This window comes from Zosterops lateralis (genome assembly GCF_965231275.1).
Source record: "Zosterops lateralis genome assembly, chromosome: 2".
Classification (NCBI taxonomy): domain Eukaryota; kingdom Metazoa; phylum Chordata; class Aves; order Passeriformes; family Zosteropidae; genus Zosterops; species Zosterops lateralis.
Genome location: NC_139763.1, coordinates 111,529,107 through 111,551,007, shown reverse-complemented (window position 1 = coordinate 111,551,007; position 21,901 = coordinate 111,529,107). Strand labels below are relative to the sequence as shown.

The 21,901-nt window shown below is 38.4% G+C and overlaps 1 protein-coding gene across 6 annotated transcripts in view; it reads left to right on the top strand.

The window, feature by feature from the left end:
- Positions 1-21,901, top strand: part of ROBO2 (roundabout guidance receptor 2) — a 445,348-nt gene that overhangs the window by 369,934 nt on the left and 53,513 nt on the right. For all 6 annotated transcript variants that reach the window (XM_083855698.1, XM_083855697.1, XM_083855695.1 and 3 more), the window contains 4 exons: positions 901-1,132; positions 6,758-6,882; positions 9,636-9,807; positions 15,272-15,454. In XM_083855698.1, coding sequence (XP_083711824.1) covers positions 901-1,132; positions 6,758-6,882; positions 9,636-9,807; positions 15,272-15,454 — 712 coding nt within the window. The remainder of the gene's footprint in view (positions 1-900; positions 1,133-6,757; positions 6,883-9,635; positions 9,808-15,271; positions 15,455-21,901) is intronic.

Below are 21,901 nucleotides of genomic sequence, written 5' to 3'. Positions count from 1 at the left end.
GTTTACTTTTAGCAATCAAATCGGTTTTGGGGTTTTAGGCAGTTTTTTTTTTCCAGGAAAAATTTGTGCAAGAATCATAATGCCTTGGTTTTGGGGTTTTTTTTGGAAGATAAATAGATGCATGCAACCTCTCCAAGATAAAACACATATAAAATTTTTCTTCAAATAAAAATCCTATTTATAGGATGAAATTGTTAAACTTCCATGGTCCAATCTTGTATTCTGCTTGCCTAGCAACAAATAAAACATAAACCAAAACCAACATTCCATCTCCATCTGATGGCCAGAGAGCATCACAACCCCAGGATGCAAAGGGGCTGCTCAGGCTGTGAACACAAGAAACAGCACATGGCTTTGGAAGTTGTTTTCTCTACATCTGTCTTATGTTTATTTTAATTTGCTGTGCATTTCATGAGCTGTGAGCCAAGTAGTGGACTAATTGTAAGCATGTACTGTGTATTCAAAGACTTGTCCTTTTCTGAAAAGAATTTGTTTTTCTTTTCTTCTCCTATTTCAGCACATCAGTAGCCAAGATGTGCTTAGTAAGTTTACATGCAGCAAGCCTTATGCCAAAGTTTTCTTTTCATGATTTATTGCAGGGATGGGGGCCCTTTTATGGCTTAAGGTGGTATTTGTCATGATATATAGAGCTGGAGAAAGCAAAACAGAAAGAAATATTCTATAACCAGTAATGTGAGGCATGCTCTTTGCAGACAATTGATCAACAGTGACTTACAAGAAGGTAGTTAGATTATTAAATTCAGCATCACAACTGTGAATTTTCTCTTCCTGATGAGGGCAGAATTATTCTAAGCAATCATTTTGTTTTCTCTTTACGCAGATTTGTTTGTTTGTTTTACCTTGATGTGTTTACTGATGCATTGTTTGCTGTCATTCCAGGTGGACAGGCAGTCCCAGTTCATCCAGGGTTACCGGGTGCTATACCGGCAGACCTCAGGGCTGCCCGCCCCGGCGCCCTGGCAGAGCCTGGAGGTCAAAGTGCCCACCGAGCGCAGCGCTGTCCTGGTCAGCCTCAAAAAGGGGGTCACCTATGAGATCAAGGTCCGCCCTTACTTCAATGAGTTCCAGGGAATGGACAGCGAATCCAAGTCTGCTCGTACCACAGAGGAAGGTTGGTGAAAGGGGCAGAGGAGCAATGAGCTTTCGTAGCTGATGCTGGAGGCTATTCTATGTGTGCGTGTGTTCATCTGTTTCCTCCACATGATTTCTGTTTGTTACACTCATTAAAATTTGACATAACATTCCGCTTTGTGCTGTAAATACTCACTGAGAAAGCCTTATATTCTAGTCTTATATTCTTCTAGCTGATACACTCTTCTAAGGAACAGGAGGCTTTTGGTCTTCCAAAAAGTGTGCGCTGTAGCCATTCTTTTGTCACCACTGCTGCTGCAATAAAAGACTTTGATCTGCACTTTGAAAATAAAATAAATGCAAGATGAGTGTTTGATACTAAGCACATCTTTCTGCAGGGGTAATAATGTAGATGAACAGTTGGTTGGGAAATGGGGAGTAGTGAAGGACATGCATTTAACTAGTCTGGAGAAACTCCAGTCTCAAGGGCACACCACTTCACAGTTTCTGTTAGCAGTGTTCATGAAACTGCTCCGTTCAGTACTGCAGAGGATTCCCCTGAGCACCTTTCAAGCCTCTCTGAATCAGTCAGGATTCAGACAGAGTGAAGTTTATACTTCTGAAATGCTCAAGCTTTTATATCCATAGCATATAGCCTTGTATATAGTTTTGCTAAAGCATGTGCACTCCAGGGCTGCTGGGTTTTTGTTGAAAAGTAAAGACATTGGGGTGAGATGTAAGTAATTTTAAGCATTTGCTGTCAGAAACCCACCTTTCTACCTATGTAATGCAAGTCTTTGCCTGGAGAATCTCTCCCGTAAAAGTAGGATGGTCCTAACAGTGAGGGTTCATCTTCTCTCTGTGTCACTGATTTTTAAATTTTTTTTAAAGCAAGAGAAAGAAATACTGGTGAAGTTTTGAAATGTTCATATAGTCTCAATGGGTTTTGAGTGCACTCTTTCCTTCCTATTGAAAGTGCATCTTAATCATTTACAGTAGTCTCCTGAGGTTTAATTTAGTGCTGATTGCCAAGTACTCTTTAATTCTAGAACAGACATACTTATTACTCACTTTTCTCTTTGATTTGTTATGATTATTATCCAACAAGTAAGTAAAACTGAAGATAACTTGTTTGCACTTTGCACTTTATGGATGAGGAAATTCAGTGTCCTGCAACATGTAGAAGAGCTTGCAGGAAGGCAGTTTTCAAGTCTGATTTGGAATTTGGGATTTTATGGTTCTCAGTTCTTTATTCAAACTAAAAAGCGTAAATCAGTTGGTGAAGAATATGTTTGCAGCACTCGGAACAGTTTTTTTAATTAAAAATGAATATTTTTTAAAAATTTCTACAGGTAAAGTTTCTTCTCTGGGGTTAAAATGTAGGATCTTGTCCTCTCACTAGCAGATTTTCCTCATTTCCAATTTCAATTGATTCTTGGTGTTTATTTAGTTCATCTAACTGTCTCTTGCTAAAGGTAAATTAAGAACTACTGAAAAAGAGAGAAGGTCTTATACCTCCTGTCTATCTCTATAAAATACTTGAGGAATGACATTCTCTTTTATAAACCTTAGCTCCCAGCAGAGTCTGTCAGGTAATTTCCTACCTTAAAGGATACTTTGTTCATGTGGAAATAGCTTTCCACATAGTGAAGATTTTAAAAAAATATTCCTGCCTGCAGATACATATAGCTCACAGCCTAGGATCTGCTTTGTGGATTAATATAACCTTCAAGGAGTCTGTTTACAAGTATCTCCTCTCAAAAAACGTGGTATAGGACCTGTAATAGTATCACCAGAAAAATGTCAGCTCCTGTAAAAAAATTCTTCCTTGGGTGATAAAATTAGGTACTTCCATGAGAAAATTAAGACATTCAGTAGATGCAGTTTTGCAGATATTTCCTTTAATTCCTCATATTATCTTTGTAATTATATTGGTGTTCATGTATTTCAAAAATAGTATCGACTAAATGTTTAATGACGGTGGTTTGCTTCCCTTCCACTGAAGAAGGATGGCAGTCTATTTAAAGGTGCTGTCTTGCCTGTGATTCCATTTTGAAAATTAGCTTTTTTTAGCCTTGACTTTTGAAAAATGTCAGCTATACTGTTTTTAGAACGTAATTTGGAAAAGTGATACGAGTGTTGGAAGTTTTTCTGCGAGAGCAAAGCAAATATCCCTGGTGAAGGTAAAGGCACTACCAAGAGGTAGTGGCAACTTTCTGCTGGACTGGATTTTACATGCAATGTTACTTCTCAGGCCTACCTTTAAAAATCAATTTTGCTGCAGTTAGACTTTTCCTGTAGATCAGACATTTGTCACAGTTCAGTATCCATCCATCTCCTGCCTTTTTGGCCTTGTGAAGGTAACAAATGGAATTCTGTTTGGCTGCCTCTGGAAAAGATGAGAAGCGATTTTGGTTCTTTCATATCTGTGAGAAGAAGCTGAGCACTGGAATAATTGACCTGTCAAGAAGCAGGCAAGGTGTTCCCCACAAGCCAGCAGCAAGGGAAATGAGAAAACGGTTTTAAAAATGTTATTTTTCAATGTGATCTATTTAATAACTGCAGCAGTGTCAGACGAGTGGCTTAATTTATATCACAGTGCCAGCTTACAGAGTGATATTATCAGAGACAGGAGGCTGAACTGGTACATACAAACATGTGTACAATGCATACAGTGGGAGCTAAAGCAAAGATTTTGTTTTATAATTTTCACTATTTCTATCATACTTTCTCCAGAGACAGATTTTTTTTTTTTCCCAGTTGCATGCACTGTTAAATCTCCTTTGGAATAACATTGTGGAGTAGTACTTGTCCTGCCTCTTGTTTGTCACCACAAAAATATGACAGGAAGGGAAGTCTCCTTAGCTTTTATCAGCTGCTCTCTGTCAGTTTCTCCTCACCTCAGTGCAGCACTTAAAATGATATTTCCACAGCTACATTCATTAGCTGCAATTTTAATTTTGCTTCAAATTTATCCTATGTCCTCAAAAAACCTCAAAACCACCAACACACACTGGTAGAATATTAACTAGAGTGTTCATGCAGTTTAAATGAAAAGACACATGAATACAGTAACTTTTAAAAAAAAATAGAGTATGGTATTCATTTTACATTTCTTTTGCATTCACACTCCCTTCTCCCCCCAGGTATGTGAATATAAGACATTGTATTTCTGAATGCCCTTTTTGTTTCGGTAATGAAATTAAATATGTTTGAGCAAGTTTCATTGTACTTAAAACCAAAAATGAAATATGCAGTGTTAAGCTTGGCCATTTTTATGATCATTATTTTCACATAAAATATTCTAATTAATATCACACACATACATTTTTTCACGGTTTTGTTGTTACTGAATAACTTGAAGACTTTTAAAACGTTAATTTTTTACTGTGTGGCAAATTATTTCCCTTGCCATAAAATACACAATGCCACTACTTATTTCACCAATTTTATGCTTTTCACGATTGCAAGGAGTAGCCCAAGGCCACCTTTCCACGCTTCACTCAAGCTGGCTGAGAGTCAAATTGTCCACAGTACAGCTCCATTTCTTCCCTCCAGTTCACTGTTTCTGTGCATCAGGCAAGGTCACAAGGACTCTACCCAGCACTATTAGCTTTGCAGCTGATCCAGCATCTGAAAATGTACTTGTCGAAATGTGAAGCCTCCCAGGACTGTAATGTGTGTTTCATTTTCCATCTAATTTTTTTTTTCCTGCTGTAATCTTGTATGGTTCCTTGTCCTCACCTCTGATACCCTAGTCTGAAGTTGTGTGATCCTTGCAGCAGAGCTCTCCAATTTTTCGGGATTATCAGGGTAAAGATTTGATCTCGGCTCCATGAGCCTGTGCCAGGTCAAGTGCTGAGGAGGTTCTGATGTGGGAACACAGCCAGCCTCAAAGAGGGTGTGGAGAACAGCAGGAATAACTGAACTGACTCGGGAGACTTGAGCCTTTCTGATATCTATAGCTGTGCTTATTTGTGTTAAACTTGCCAGGCTTTAATACAGAGATGCCAGGGGCTCTTGGCTTTTCTGAGAAGTGTGGTCCAAGGATGGGCATGGACTCAGGGATATCTGTTAAAGATAAGAGTGGAGTTCTGTAGCCATTAAGTTTAGCAGTGAAGAAGTCACTCTGAGCAGGGGGCTCGAGTCAGAGAGCCTTGACACATGATGTGAGATGCCCCAAACCACATTGTTATCTATGTTTGAAGTTGAGGCAGGAGAGTGATAAATATTTTAGGTTCAGGTATGATCTCTACCATAAGTTTTCAAAATCTGCTTTCGTATTTCATATGAAATGTTTTCATATCAGTTTAAAAGCAATGAAAAAATATATGGAAGACAAATTCCATAAGTATTTATTAAACACAAAGACCCCTCCCTAGAGCAGAAAGTGTCTAAGCAACAGGCTCCTGTGAACTGGAAAATTGTCCTGGAGAGGTATCACTCTATGCTTGCTTTATGAGTTCACACTTTTCTGGCCTCTTTCTATTAGTTTTGTTGAAGACTGGGTAGCTGGACTGGGAGAGATGGAATAAATAAATTCTAGGACCAGTTCCAAGCAGCTGCTATCCATCAGCTTTTCCCCCCAGGGGCTATACCTTAATATAATACAGTCGACCTCGGTGGCTGAGCTCGCCACTGTGGTGGAGTTTCAATGCTTGCCTGGGAGCAAGGGAAGGATGAGGGGGGGCTGCAGGAAGTTTTAGGTGGCTGAGCAGGATCATATTGACAGTCCTCTGCCATGACAGCCACAGCCAGGCTGGAAGAGCCCAGTTTGGATAGAGCAAATGCTCACAGAAGAGACTTTTCCATAGCAGAGCTCTCGCATCACTTCCCAAGCAGTGTGTCCTGAGCCAGCAGAAGCACCCTGCTGCTGGTGTAGCTGCAAGAGGGGCTTTGCCAGCACAGCTCTGGTCACTAATAACTGATTTTTAATTTTTTTTCATGCTTCTAGACAACAAGCAGGGCTGGCAAGCAGTTGTCTTGTAGAATTGGCCTTGGTGTTCAGTGACCAGCCAAACAGCTGTGAATGCTTGAACTGAACAGGACTCTGAAGAGAAAGCAATTTGCCTAGGGGCAGAGAAGGACATAAATATATATGTGACCTAACTTAGCACCTGCTCTATTCACTGGTATTTGATGTAAAGCCATGAACATTTTAACCCTTTTCCAGTTTGGAGCTGCAAGTTCTGTGTTTAAACCTGGTATTTTCTTCCTGGACAGCAAACAAAAAAGGGTCATTAAATGTTGGCTGCTCACATCATTATTAGACCATGTAAAAATAGAAGAACCAAAACAGTTTTCAGGCTAGGTGAAGCAGCCTCACATGTGACTTAGTTGAAATATCCATAGTTATTCATGCATATTATGGAAAACAAAGGTAAATGTGAGAACATTCTGGGGAAACTTAAAAAAATGCTAAATATAAATGAGGAGTGATTTGTATTGATTCTCTATTGCCACAAATTCTACATTGTCATTCAGCCCTGTGCTTCTCTTCAGAAGGGCATTTTTCAACATTCAACAGCCTGAGAAAAGTGCATCCCTAGACCTGCAGGGAGTGTGAGTTTTCTATGCTGTCTGTTCTTGCACTGCTTCAGCAAAATGTGTGCCCTAGCAAATGGATTAATGCCTTACTTCTGTTTGCTCCCTCTCCTTGGTGTAGCTCCAAGTGCTCCTCCTCAGTCTGTCACTGTCCTGACAGTTGGGAATCACAACAGCACCAGCATCAGCATCTCCTGGGATCCTCCCCCTCCGGATCACCAAAATGGAGTCATCCAGGAGTACAAGGTACACACGGTGTCTGATGGGAGGGTTAGGGAAACAGCCTGCTTGAATTACAGAACAATAGCACTGTTCATGGATTTAGATTCTGACAGCATTTATGGCTGCCCATATAATTATATGGAGAAAGAGGACTGACTGCTTATGGATTTCTTTTTAATTATTATATTATTATTACTACTGCTACTGTTATACTAAAAAGCAAAAACACCATGAGATTGATATGGAAGAGGGCTGTAATTTCTAGTCAGTTTACAGTTCTTATATTTCTAGTTTTTTCCTGCTGTGGAACAAGAAGAAGAGGGAGTATTTTTCGTGAGGGGCTTCTAAAGACAGGCAGTGAAGTCCCTGTCTTGAAATACCTTCAATCTGGCAGCAAAGCTGGCAGGAAATTTGCTTCTTATTTCCTCTGCAAAAGTGCTAATCCTAACACTTCAAGGTCAAAGTCAAGGACTGTGGCTCTGGGAGAATTCAAGGCTTCTTCCAAGTACTATCTCTGTCAAGCTTCACAATTTAAAGTGCCAGGCTGTTTGCTCTTAAAAACAGATTGAACACAACTAGTATATCTGAAGCTTGCTATATGAGAGTTGCTTGCGTTGGTTGTATTTTCTTCCTTTTTATTGCTATGATGTCTCAAAATACCCACTCTTTATACATTAAATGTTGTTGTAGTCTGTAATTTCATACTAAGATCACTTTTGCACAAGGATATTTTCACAACATTAGAAAAAAATGCACTCTGTTATTCAGGTGGAGAAAATGATTGGGTGAGGTTCAGCCTTGACACAGCATGGAGCACAGTTTGGTAAATTAACCTTGCTGTGGCTGGCCTCTATAAACCAAGTGTGAAATGTTTAATTGAAATGGATCAAGGCAGCTTTCTTGACAGTCCCACAAAGGATGGAAGTGGTGACTGCAGCTTATTTCACATAAAAAGATTTTTTTTCTCCTGCTGTGTCTTGAGGGAACAGAACGTGAAGAAGGGAGAAAGTGCTTGGCTTCTAAATCAGATAATGGTTCAACCTCCTCCAGCTTTTCACTTGGTCTGAGGGATGCAGCAAATGCTCACAATGTTTATGTTTATCATAGCAGTTCCTTTGTTGTGCTTTTAGTCAATATCAAGATTCATTAATTCCAGTGTTTTATTGATCAGATTTTCATATCAATTAATAATTATCCTTTGGCTTAATTAATCTTGATCCTGACTCCAATAAAGTCAATATAAACTATCCAGGGCTTATAGGCAAATGGGTAAAGCACACTTCTAAACCACAAAACATGCAGATATGAAACCAAGTGGGTTGCTGGCTAATAAAAGCCATGTTCCAGGTGAGTGCTCAGGCTTCTGGGCTGTGTGTAAAACCAGCTGGAGTCACTACCTATTACAGCCCTCCTGTGTTAGATTAGGTGGCTGCCTGAGTGCTGAACTGGCTATAGTGAATGGTGCAGAGAGTCTAAGATTTACTTGAGTATAAAAGAATTGCTGAAGTTCCACAGTGCATTTTCTCAGAAATTGAAAGTAGATCTGTTGATTCCACTTCAAGCATCAGAATGCCTGTAAATTCATTCATGAATTAAATGCTTTTAATTTGGGGCATCTCACAGCTCTTGTAACCTAAGACCAGGACAGACAAGGAGTGAAGGAATGAATGCAATGAATGAATGCACTAGTTACACACCTTGGTGCATTCTCGCTGGCAAATAGGATCACCTTAGGTTTAGGAAAACAAGAGAATTTTTTTCCTCTTCAAATCTTTCTCAGCATTTCACAGAAAAAAAAGATGAGGTGTGGTAAAACACTGAGCAGAGTCAAAAGCAAGTGTGAAGATACTACTGCTGTTGCTTAGCCATGTTAGTTTGTCACTGATAGTGGTTCCACCAATGGAGTTTTCTTCTGCTGTTATTTTAATGTAAGTGTACATGTGATATATTTATGCATTGAATTTTTTGTGTGGTAGTAAAAGCTTTCTTTAGTAATACAGAAGCAGTATTTGCAGATAGCATTAACTGAAGAAATGCTCCTAGAAGTTAGTTGCAAAAACTCTTTGGAGAATCCTATTAAAAAAGCAAGAAGAAGACGTAACACTCTGAATTCACAGACTGTTTTCATCACAAAATGCCAGTTGTGATTATAGGGTGGATTTTCTGTTTAATTAGGTAATATTTGAGTAGGAAACTGATGTCTGGATTCCTAAATAATGTAAATAATCACAAAGGCAGCGGTAAATGTGAGTCTGTGCTTATTCCATTTGAGAAATTTCAAATATCCCTCTTGTGCAATGAAAGGAATTTGAAAAGAATTATGAAAATGGTTTGTTCTTTAGTGCTCTAAGAAGTGTTTCAACCTGTGCTCATATTGTTTGGTATCCTTTTGCTATTCAGCGGGAAATTTAGAAGAAAAAATGTAGGGTTTTTTAACCAAAGGTTTGATAAACAAGATTTGGATTAATGTATAACACCTCTTTTCCACGTGGATGATCTGGTCTGTGCTTCTAAGAAATGTAAGCCCAGAATTTATACTCCATGGAGAGCCAGAGCCCAGAGAAGTATTTGCAAGCAGTCTTTGCAGCTGGCTTGGTGGTCCTATGCTAATCTGGGATACCTTGCTGAGCTAAACCATCCCAATTTCAACTATTCCTGGACAAGTAAGAGTGTCAAGAAGTCCCAAATAAGTGATTGCCATGAAATACCTTGATATGTCATATCTTTGCGCAATGTGAAGAGTTCCATCTATTTTAACACGTCAACTTTTGTCCCAGATCTGGTGCCTAGGTAATGAGACTCGATTTCATATCAACAAAACAGTAGATGCAGCCATTCGGTCTGTAGTAATAGGTGGCCTATATCCAGGTATCCAGTACCGTGTGGAAGTTGCTGCCAGCACCAGTGCAGGTGTGGGAGTAAAAAGTGACCCACAACCCATAATAATTGGTAAGTTATTGTCTGGTCTGTTCTTTTGTTTTGCCTGTTTGTTTGTCTGTTTGTTTGTTTTCTTCTCTCAGAAATGCTTTCATGCATCATTTCTGGATAAAAGTCTGTGGGGCAAAAGAGGAAGTTTGACTAGAGCTGGTTAGTTAGATTTTATGTCTCACTGCCTGATGGTTTTGTCTTCCTGCAGAGATCTTGCAGATGATGAAGGGAAGTATGTTCCCAAGACATGAAAAAGTGCAGATTGCCTAGTGAAACTGTTTTAATGTTTTGGGTTTTTTTTTAAACTAATTTACCACTTCTGGAGCTTGGCATATGTGTGGAACAAACAGCCCCACCTCCCTTTTCCTTCTGTTAATAATGCCTTACTCATTCCACTGGTGCCTAAGGCACTATTTACCGTTGTTTTCTGAATGTCCAAAGTCAGTGTTTCTCAGGTGTCCCAAGAAGACAAGCCTCCTCTGTCAAAGAAAAAGTGATCTCTTGACCAATTAGAGAGCAAAGGTAGCATTATCATCCCAGCCTTTGAAATAGTTGTTTCTTGGTAGTGGCCTCCATGCAGAACTAATTTCCTGACCTGAGGGAAACACAGGTTTTGTTTCTTCAGAAATTTTTCCCGAGTATAAAATATAAAGGCAGTAACAATATGGAAGAGTAGAAGTAATTGTGTTTAGCAAATCTGAAATGAGCTGTGCAAAGCAGCATCGCTTTTGAGTGCACAGTACAGGAATTTTGTGCCTTTATCTGTATGATTTAAGTTATTATTTAAATGGACTTTTGTTTCTTTGTTTGTTTGGAAGACTTCTGTTGTTACTAAATATTTTCTTTCTAGGAAATGTTGTCACTATCCTGTCCCAAATGTGGACTAGTCTATTATGTGTAAACCCTCAGAAAAAGCCATCCCATAAGCATTGCTTAAGTATTTACTGATATTCTGATGCCCCATTCAGCAAAAACAGAAGCTACGATACTCCAGCTTTGAAGTCTCATTGGAGACAAAAGTACAAGAGTGGAAGTGAAGGTAGCATTTGGTTTAGAAAAGAGAAGAGGGAAAAAAAGATATCCAGAAGTGAGAACAAAAAATAGCGGTTTGAAAATGTAAGAAACCCAGGACCTTTTTTTTTTTTCTTATTTCACTAGGGAGTCCATCTAACTAGGCACAAAACACACTGCATTTATTCCAGCAAAGCACAACAAGTGTGTTGCATTTTAAGTGCATAGGTAGCCTTGTGTTACTTAATGAGTTGTGAGTTATACTTGCACCAAAGGTCTTTGCTGGATGATTCCCAGAATTCTTAGGGATATTTATTTGTTCCTTAAATGATCCCAGAACGTCTGCTTCAACAGGTTTGTCTGGTGACATTTTTGCATATTTCAGAGTCATGAAAAGTAACAGAGAGTAGTTTCTGTTTGGGTTATATTTCTGTTGTCATTTCTGCTTCTCTTGTGGGAACCTGAAGCTGGATGTGTACTACATATATGGTCTGTATCTCCCTTTTCTTTAGGTCCAATTTTGCTGTTGATTATGAATTGCTATCAGTTATCTCTCAGACTATAAATTTGCTTGATAAATGTAACAGTGTTTAAGTGATACCGTTTCTGAAAAACTTGAGTTGGCACCATTCAATATTTGAATGGGAATCAAAAATGTAAAATGTGAAAGTTAACTAAATTTTAAAGAACTTATTTACATGGATTTAAAAAGAGCTAATGAATTATATCAAAACATAATATTAATGGGAAAACATTATTGAGTTATTATAATAGAGTTCTATATGGTCTGGTGCTTATCTATACCATTTAACAACTTGCAAACAGAATGAACAACTCCAGAAAAGCTGTATTGTGGAGAGAACAGGTCAGTGGTGCAGGAGAGTTAAGATGTGTTTCTAAGCAGTAAAAACTTTAGTAGTCATACAAAGTTTAATTTAATAGAAATACAGAGTACAGTGTATAAAAAGAGATGTTATTTTTAAATACAGGATTCATTCTTCTAAAAATGTTTCAGGGTTTTTTTCTGAAAATAACTGGTTTTCATGGTGGATAATCAACTACTGGCCTCCTAGAGTAATTGAACAGAAGAGAGAATAGGAAGCAGTAGGAAGTATATTATTTCTTCAGTTAGAAATTCTCTCACTGTTACAGGAATCTTGTGCCCATACTTGAAGCAGAATGTTGAAAAATTTAATGGAAGACTCAAAGAATCACGAATAAAACTTTTATGATCACTTATGACATGCTAAAAAACATTCACTTGGAAAACCAGAAGTAAAATTGGAGATAAGGGCAATGCTGGTTAATGTTGCAGCTATTATTTCTCTTCATCAGTTGGCCTGGTCCCTCTTACATTCCATCATTGGCATAATAATATGAGGAACAGCTGCAAACTTTCACAGTAATAGGTACAATCGAATCTGATGTGTCTAATTAATTTTTGGTCCGACAAATTAGTTTTGTTCTTCATTACTCTCCAATGGGAGGAAGACATTATATTTCATTATGTTTTTGTCTTCAGGAACAATGGAGCGTTACAGGTCGCACACTTCCCTTGTCTGTGTTCTAATTAGTCGAACTGACAGCATTGTTACAGAACCACCTGCAGTATATGCAATAGTACACTGGTACCTTGCATGACGTATTTATTACTTCTGCTTAAATATTATATAAAGAAGTACAAGATTAATGCAGCTTGTTTCCCCAACCCCCAACAATTATATTAATTTCATCAAAAGTCAGTGGGTAACGTTCATCTGTCTCCATTTATTTTTTCCATCATCAAATTCACAAAGCATATGTTATTTTGACATTTAAATGAATATTACTTTTGCAGTTGTAATTGCTAGGCAGGGAAGGGTAAGAGCAAACATCCAGACTGCAAACTTTAGAAGGTAATTTGGAGACAGATTGTATCTTCTCCTAGAAGAGAGGCAGAGCATAGAATCCGCTGAAACCTCTTCTCAGGCTCTTTGCAGTTTGCTCTCATGTCCTCCATTTTCAAAATACTATTTTCTGATCTTAGAGAAGAGAGGATCCTCAGATGTTTATGGAGGCTTTAGTGAAAAGAACTCATTCTTCAATCCAAGAGCATCCACTCCCAAAGCTGCTCTCTCCAAAGCACTTCCCTGCCTGCTCTTCCCTGTGGTAGCACGGCTGTGTCTGAAGAAGTGCCAAGACTACCTGTTTCCTCACTGTCCCACTGCTTTGGCCTCTCTTCCAAAGGGCACAGAAATTAACTGCATGTTAATGGTAATTAGAGCAACTCCAACTCCCATGCTGATTTCTACTAGAAAATCGATTTTGTGTCTGGAAGAGCATGCCATGGAGAGCCCCTTTCTATTAGTTTTACTGTCAGCCCTTCCTCTTTCAGCACTGGGGTGCACCTGTGGATTGGTTCCATGGGCAGAAAATAACATGGAAAATCAGATAAAGCAGCCACTGCTGCCTGCTCTTTCTTTGCTCACTCAGTTTCTTTCTCACGTACTGAATCAAGCCTGGAAGCCATTGGGGGTCTTTGGCAGTGGCAAGACAGGAGATGCAAGTATGGCAAAAGACAGCTGCAGCTCCCAGAGCCTGATGCTGGTAAAGCTTCCCAGCATGGCCAGTATAGACTGGTGCAGGACACCAGTAATGGTGCTGCACTTTTTTGTGCATCTGGCAGCATCTTTCTGTGGGACCTATTCTGCTTGTGGGGAGCCTGGTTTGTTCCTTGCCCAGAATGACTGAAAGCAAGCCAAGCTGTAGCACAGGTTCCACAGTCTGATTGCAAAAGCAGTCAGTTATCAGTACTAAATACTGACATGGTGCTGAAATAGAGGAGGCTCAATAAACTCACTGGGGTCACCACTGAGGGCCTGAAGCTGCATCTTGGCAGGGGCAGGGCTGGGCAGAGGCAGTCCCAAAGGGACCTTCTCAAAGGAGCCCCTTTTATAAAACATGACTGTGTGAACTCTGGTCACCTGCAAAGAGGTGTCTGTGGAAATGGGACTGGAAGTGTCAGACTTCTGGGATCTGCTTCAGCCAGACACCCTGAGTGCTGGCTTTAGGCTGAAGGCAGTGAGCTGCTCTGTTGGAAGAAGTAACTCTAACCACTGCTGAATTATAGAAAAGGAATATGTGCATTTTCACAGCATAGAGTAATGATGCAATACTTTTAATAGTTTCCTCAGAGTGACCATTTCAGTGTTTTATTGCAATGTTCAACTATCTTTATGTGTGTGATAGACTCTCATAATTGAGAATCATATTGTTTGCATCTTCTTTGTCTCAGTAGAGTAGCTACTCTTTCAGCTCTTAAGCGTGCATGCAGGCATCTGGTAATATTGCATAAACATTTCAAGGATTGAGCTATATAAATGCTTTTACTGGAAATGATGGATAACCTTTCATGAATTTCAGAACTGCAGATGTGGGAAGTTTATATACAATATACACAGAATAAAATTTGGGGTTTTTTTTTTAGAAAAATATGTTCTGCATTTCCTAATTTTAAAGCTAACTATTTTTGACAATTTGAAACTAGAACTATATGTTTTATCATTTTCTGGATTTCAATTCAGATTTTTATGAGCATTTGTTTTCAAGCCAAATGCCAAGCTTTTTTTTTTTTAGAAAAGTTCCCTTTTAGAGAAACAGGGACAAAAAAAAATGGGACCATGCACTGGAATTTACAGTTTTCTACTGTAATATACAATTTAAGATCCTATATAGTAATTTTTTGATGCATGTCACTTGAATTGGTATTCTGAGTTATAATTATTTCTTGCAGGTTGATGTTAAGAATTTGTATGCCTATTCTAGATGAATAAAATAGCATCTGTTGCTGTGGTTGTTTAGTGCTTACAGTGAACTGTGTGATTTCTTGCTTCGTGTCAAAGATGGTACATTTAGAATTTGTATGAACTGTTTTCCCCTTGAAATAATTGCTGGAAAATGCATCTTTGCCCCAGTAGAAAGTGCATCTATTTTATTGTTTATTTCAAAATTGGAAGCTACCATTCAGGGAAAACAAGTGAGTTGAGTAAGAAGTTTTCGGCTTCTTCTGGTGTTGTAGCATATTTTGGTTTTGGATTACTCATTTGGAAAAAAACTATTTGTTGGTTGCTTGTTTTATTTTTTTATTAGTTTCCTGTGATCTGTCTTCTCCTTACTGTATTCTGTCTTCAATTATGGAAAAACAAACTAAAAAATATGTATATTGTTTAAAAAAGGCTCTGGATTGGCATCTCTTAGATTACTTGTGAGTGTGCTGTGTCTGTCTTTGCAAATATACATCTACCAAATGGCTATGGATTTACTCTAGAAACACTGAGATTGTGGTGTGCATTGCTGCTTCTTAAAGTTCTTCTACTGTGGGTAACTCTTTTGAGATCCATTATTATTTTTTAAAAACTTGTAATTTGCAGTACTGGTTCCACTGTGTGTTACAGAATCCAGAATAACCACATACTGTTCTGTTTCTCTCCTGCAGGAGCTCGTAACGAAGTTGTCATCACTGAGAATAACAACAGCATAACTGAGCAGATCACTGATGTGGTCAAGCAGCCTGCCTTCATAGCTGGCATTGGTGGTGCATGTTGGGTCATTCTCATGGGTTTCAGCATCTGGCTGTACTGGAGAAGAAAGAAGAGGAAGGGGCTCAGCAATTATGCTGGTAAGAGCAGTGACTTCATTGCCACCTCAGCAGGTGGTAAAAAGAGCAGGGGCTACTAAACCTACCTAAAACCCACACCGAACTTACAAAAGCATTCTAGGTGACTTCTGTGTGCTTGTTTTAAATGTATGCTGTGAAATGTGTATGAGAAGCTTTAAATGCATCGCTCGGTACTGCATTTCATCATTATCATAAGGCAGTATTTTTACATCTCCAGCACATCTAGCATTAAAAAAGTACAAACAGGATGAACTCTTCCTCTTGCCCCTTGCTCAGAAGGCACTCTGCATCATTTATATGTTCAAATATAAGTTAAACTAGACCCTTACAAGGATGGCTAAAGAGTTTTTGTCTTCTCCTTCATTCCTGTGCATTTCCATGTCTCTGAAGCCGTGTGCCTGGCAAATAAATGAAGATGCTTAATCAGTGACTTCATACCTGTAGCTGGAGGAGTGATGTATTAGACAGAGAAGTGTGGTCAAAATTTACCAAAGGCAGAAGCCATGAACAGTTTTATCTTGGAGGCAGAACATCTTGCAATGTTTTGTTTCATTAACTTTTGCTCCAGTTATAAATTGGTTTTTGAAAACTACATTTGGAAAACTAAATACACTGGCCAAATGAAAATATTTTCATCTTTCCCCAACCTTTGTTGTGTATATTATTCTGTTTTCAGGATTCTTATGGATTTTTTGGGAAGTCAGTTAACTGTCAAAGAATGGGTTTCTCTGAAGCCTAATTTAACACATAAAAATCCCAATTCTTCAAATATTGCAGTAGGTTCTCAAAAGAGAAAACATTTGCCCAGTTGAGGACAGAACATATTTAATGTTGACATTGTATCACACTGAATTTACCCAAGTGCCCTTCTATTTAAAAGTTATCAAATGCGAAATCAGGGACTCGGGTTCCCTAAATGGCTGAGCAACAACTTGCCAAAAACCCACAATCAGTCATAGCCAAACTGTTCCCAGTTCAGCACAGCCATAGTCAGACTCCTCAGGCCTGACTGGGCTCACTAAACCAGCAGGAAACTATTCCATGTTGATTTTCAATCCTTCCTGCTGCATTTGTTTTCTGCTGGCTTAGCGAAAGGACAAGAAGAATCAGATGAGCTGTGGAAAGAGAGGAAGGAGAGACCAGTGGCTTTTGGACTTTCTTGGTTCTTGTGGAACCTCACTTTGTGTCACCACATGATCTCTGTCATTCATGAGTTGTGCTTTGTCCCAAGGTGTTTTTTTTTCTTTCCTTTAATAGCAGGAACTTTTACTTTCTGAGAGGTGGGGTGGTTTTAACTGAGAAATTAATATAGATCTCACACACTTATACATGTGCTGACATGAAATATCATTCTAGATCCCAAGAATTTTTTTTTTCATACTAGAGACAGCTCTGCTGTTATTTCACTTAGGAAGTAGTCGTACCTAAAGCTTTGAACACAAGCTGAGACCAGATTTTTCCTAAAAAGGAGGATTATTAATCCTGTATGTGAGCTGGCATGTTGGGGTGAGGGAGAATTGAGAGCAGTCTGTTATAACTTGAGGAGCATAGCTGTAAATAGACAGTTTGTTTTGTGCAACTCATTTCGTCTCATGGTGTTTGCTGCATCTAAGTGTGTTGTGAACATTGATTGCATCATGAAATTGTGTATGCTTTCAGCAAGGAAAGTAGATAACAGATCATGCTTCAAAGTTCATCTTAATGTTTACAACTTGGAGAACAGCATGTCTGCACAGAGAGTCTTCAAATGTGACTGTCAAAACTCACTGCTCATCTTTCCAACCATCATTTCTCATTGGCTGCTGGCTGGTTGGTGCTTTAAGCTCAGCTGTTATGTCCTGCTTTTGATGGTCAACCCCAACTGAGTAATTTCCAGGGGAAACTCGTGCCCTGCAATTAGCGCTTTGTGTCAGGGTGTGTAACTCACAATGTGTTTGCTTTCTTGTTTTGCAGTTCAGTCCTTCACCTTCACCCCTGCAGGTACTGTCCATTAGTCTGTCTCTTACCTCACCAACACATCATTTCAAGCATTAGCTATCAAAGTGTTTATGAACATGTGAGGTACATGAAATACAAGGAGAAATACTCCGGCAGCCTATCTGTGATAAAAATACAGCATTCATTCTCCTCCTGATTCCAGGGAAGGGTAAAATCTACCACCATTAATGTCACTATAAATCTGCATACTTAACTCTGAAATGCAATTTTAAAAGTAATTTTCAGGACCAGATGCTTGAACTAACTTAACATAAACAAGCATTATTCATATATAACTGAATTTTGATTTTAAAGCTCAAACAGTTTAGCAGATCCAAGTGGAGAAATGGAACTTTATTCCACTTTAGCTCTCAGTTAAGTATAGTTTGCCTTATCATGAGGTGTTCAGACCTTCAAGCAATCTAATCACTAACTGATTTATTCATTAACTTCACAGGGTTTTTGAAATTAAAGCATTTGGGGTATTTTCTTACTACCCAGCTCAGAGCTGCTATCCTATTTTTCTTATCTTTAAAAATATAGCATACAGTAGACTATTATCATAAGCATGATTAAAGATGTGAAAGATAAACAAAGAGTGACTGAAACAGCAGGTTGCAAACACTTTATTCAACATATGGATACTCAGGAAAAAATAGAGTATACAATTAATAGTAATAATTAATACAAACAATTAGTTTCTCCTCTCATGCCTAATCTCGAGATGTAGAAACTCAATAATAATTGTACCTCAGCTTTAAAGTGTTAAAGGCTGATAAATCCTGGTGTTTTCCAGCAGAAATCTGTCAAATTTTTTGGCTGTTGTTTGGCCCCTCAGTTGCTTTTACCAGAGCTGTCTCCTCATGATCAGTAGCTGCTTTCTCAACCTTGCTTGTCTTCAGCCACAGCTTATGTTCAGCTTAGCAGGAAAGAGCAGATGACCAAAGGTGGTGGTGTGTGCCCAGGAGCCCAGGACCTTCTGAGGCAGAAATGTCCTTGTGGAAAAGTTCTGGGGGCTCAGGATTGCTCCTCAAGCTTCCAGGCAGGTTTGGTCAGGTTACTGTAAGCTATGGCACAACACATTCCACCCTACTGCCTTCTCTTTGAGACACAATGTAGAGTCTTTTCCAAAATTAAATAATCCATCTTTGCATTTGGTTCCTGTGACTATGCCACTGTCAGCTGTCTTGAACTGTGGTCCATTTTCACTGTTGTGTTTGTAGCCCATATTGGCATGACACAGGGTTGTGCTGGAGCCACAGGGTCTGAGCATGATTTCCTGCTCTTGATCCACATGTACTGGGCAACTGGGATATATATCAGAGGTACTGCCAAAAATGTTCCTTTTAAAAACCAGTTTTGATGTCTTGTGGACTTTGTAGAATTATTCTATTTCCTGGATTATAATAATTTTTGGAGGAATTGAGAATCTAAGTCCTCCAGTAGTCAGGTCCAAAATTTTTTTTTTTTAATTTAAAAAAGTCTTTTCCTTATGACAGAACATAGTGCATGTTTCGTAGCTTTAAACCTGGAGTTCCATAACAAACATTTATGGAATTAGAGAGTTTGTTAACTCTCTAATGTTTGAATTTGCCCTTAATAATATCGCTCAGAAAGACATACCTATGCTTGTGGAGGTTTGACACTCACAATGGTATGTTGTTCCCTTCAAAATTATGATTCATGAACAGTTTGGGTTTAGATACAGTTATTTAGACAGTGGTTCAGAATCTGCTCAGAGACAGCTGTTGATGAATTTTTACTGAAGATGAATTTATCCCAATGTACTCAGATTTTAGAAGGTACACACTTTTTGTTCTGACACCTGCTTTAAATTCTTCCTTCAGAGTGTTGCAGAACATACAGATTTTACTGTGTGGTAGAGAATTGAATCTATTAGTGTAACAATCATATACCTAGTTTATTTCACACTCAGAAAAAATCCCTGGTATTTCTGGTGTGAATATTTTTTGTTTAATTTTTCTTCATCTGAATTTGCCTGTATGTAGAACACAGAACACTAAAAATAGTTGTTTAAAAGTCTAAATCTGCACAGTTTTATAATTACTTGCTAAAAATATTCTTTTGGGTCATTTTCAGATTATGGGTCATTCACTAGGCCCACTTGTTATTTGTATTTTGTTATTAGACTCCTAGGATGTGCAATTTCTGCTTTGTGATTAAACCTCTGTAAGGTGTGAGAAAAGAGCAAACAGCAAATGTCAGGCAGTTTGTAATGATTTGTGTCAGGGAAGAATAACTGATCCAGTTAAACACTTTTAGCTTTTTGTCTTTGCGAACATTTTCATAAGCACTGATCAATGGCTCCGATGGTCACAAATAAAGTGACATTGATAAAGACAGCTAAATATTTTTAGTGATTTTCAGTTGAACTGACTCCACAGGTTACTGAGCCACAATTCTGTACATCACTGTTCTTCCACTTCCCTTTCCACCATGACTTGCCAGGCCTTGATTCTCAGTAATATCAGTTCTACAAAACATAAAATTTAGCTAATAAGTTTGTTATATTACTGTGAGTAAGTAGTAGTGTCATCATCTGCAGCTGTACAAGGACTATGCATTTTTGTGACCATGACATATTCTCAGCAAAACCAAATCTGGGACAGGGACACTAAACACAACCGTTGTTCCTTTTCAACCATCTCTAATGTGGTGGATGGATTGGTCTCACCTTTGTGAGTTTTTGTGAAAGCTAAAGTACTGCTGCACTGTTTGGGTTGGTTTATTGGATTGTTTGTTTTGGTTTGGGTTTTTGGGGGTTTTTTTATACTTCTCTTACCTCTGCTTCAAACTTGTTGTGCCAGTACCGACTCACCAGAATATTCAGGTGTTTTACACCTGTCTAGGCCATCAGTCATGCAAAAAAAGTAAATATGTATTTTAACTTATGAGTAGGTAAGCTTATTTAATGGCTAGTGCTCCTTGGGATTAAAGATTTTATGAAACCTAGTAAACAGAAAACAAATTTAAAATAGAGAATGTTACACATTTTATGTGCAGGTCCTGAAGCTGTTAAATGAGGATAAACTATATGACAGAATCGTCCAAAGGTAGACAGAAGATTTGATGGAATTTTATGTGCTGATTATCTGTTCTGAGTTAATGCTTATTAAAAGAGGATTAATCTACATTCATATTTGAGGAACAGCTTATCAGTAAAAGGAATGAGACTTGTCTGGCAACATTAAAGTTTTCATTTGCAGTAGGAAAATGTGGCCTACTAGAGATAGGCATACAGAAAGCTTTCTAAAGCTTTCTAAAGCTTCCTTGCCTCAGAATGTCGACTTACTATGCATTCATATTTTTCCAGTTCTAGCAGGCATGAAGATTAAGTTTAACCTTGTCAGATAATATTAGTAAATGGTTTTTGTACCTCCTTATATATTTAATAAAAAAGCATATGAAAAGCTCCTTAACATATGCTGTTTTTCATACAAATATACAGTATAATTTCCTGAAATATTTATGCATTTAAAATGCACTTTGGATTATATTTCTGCATTTTTGCAGTCCTTGAAGTATAAGCTAGTGGGGATTCCTTCAAAATCTCTCTATGCAGGGGTTATTTTTTCATCTTCTTTTGAAAACCAATCTCATCCCTGCAGGTCTTGAGCCTTTTTAAGAAAATGCATCAGATGCAAAGACTGCTGAAAGAGCTTTTTTGCTTCCTTGGTGATAAAAAGCAAGGAAGATGGGTGGGTCAGTGATAGGGACATCCTTCCCTTCCTCCTCTTACATTGCCCCTTGAAATTGCTCTGCTGCTTTTTGAAGTGGAGACAGGATGAATAAAGCCAGCTGTCTGTGTGTTTTATTTTTACAGTGACATCTACAAGCCTGCACTGCATTAAGTATGCTCCTATTCAGGCATTTAGGCTTGTTTTGTAATTGCAGAAATCAAACTGCAGGAAAAAATGCTGACAAAATGTATGGCAGGAGTGATAAACATAGTGCTTTTTTTGGCAGCCTGACCATATCTCGTGTTGTTAGCTGTCTTGCCTTTCACAACATTGATGCTAAAAGAAAGGCACCTTCTCCATACAGCCTCAGGTAGCCCATTTATGGATGGCATCAGGAATATGGGAGTTTTTTTGTAGCATCCCAGTGACATGGCCACGCTTTAAGAGGAATTTTGGCAAGCTTAGTTGGTATTCCAATGCCTTTCATACCAAGCACATTAAATAAATACAATGCCTTCTGGTTTATTTTCTCATTGTGATTGCAACCATGCAACCATTGGAGTACAGGGTGAAGGGTAAACAAAAAAATCTGTTTCCCTTCCTAGCTCCATACACATCACATAAACCAGACTCAGTCTTCCCTAGGAAAAACAATGTCATTGCAAGCTGAACTTTTCTTCTAAAGATGATGTGTATGTTGGGAAGGTGGGAGATGATTTAACACAGGAAATTAAAAAGAAAACAAAACAGGAAACAGTTCCTCCCACCA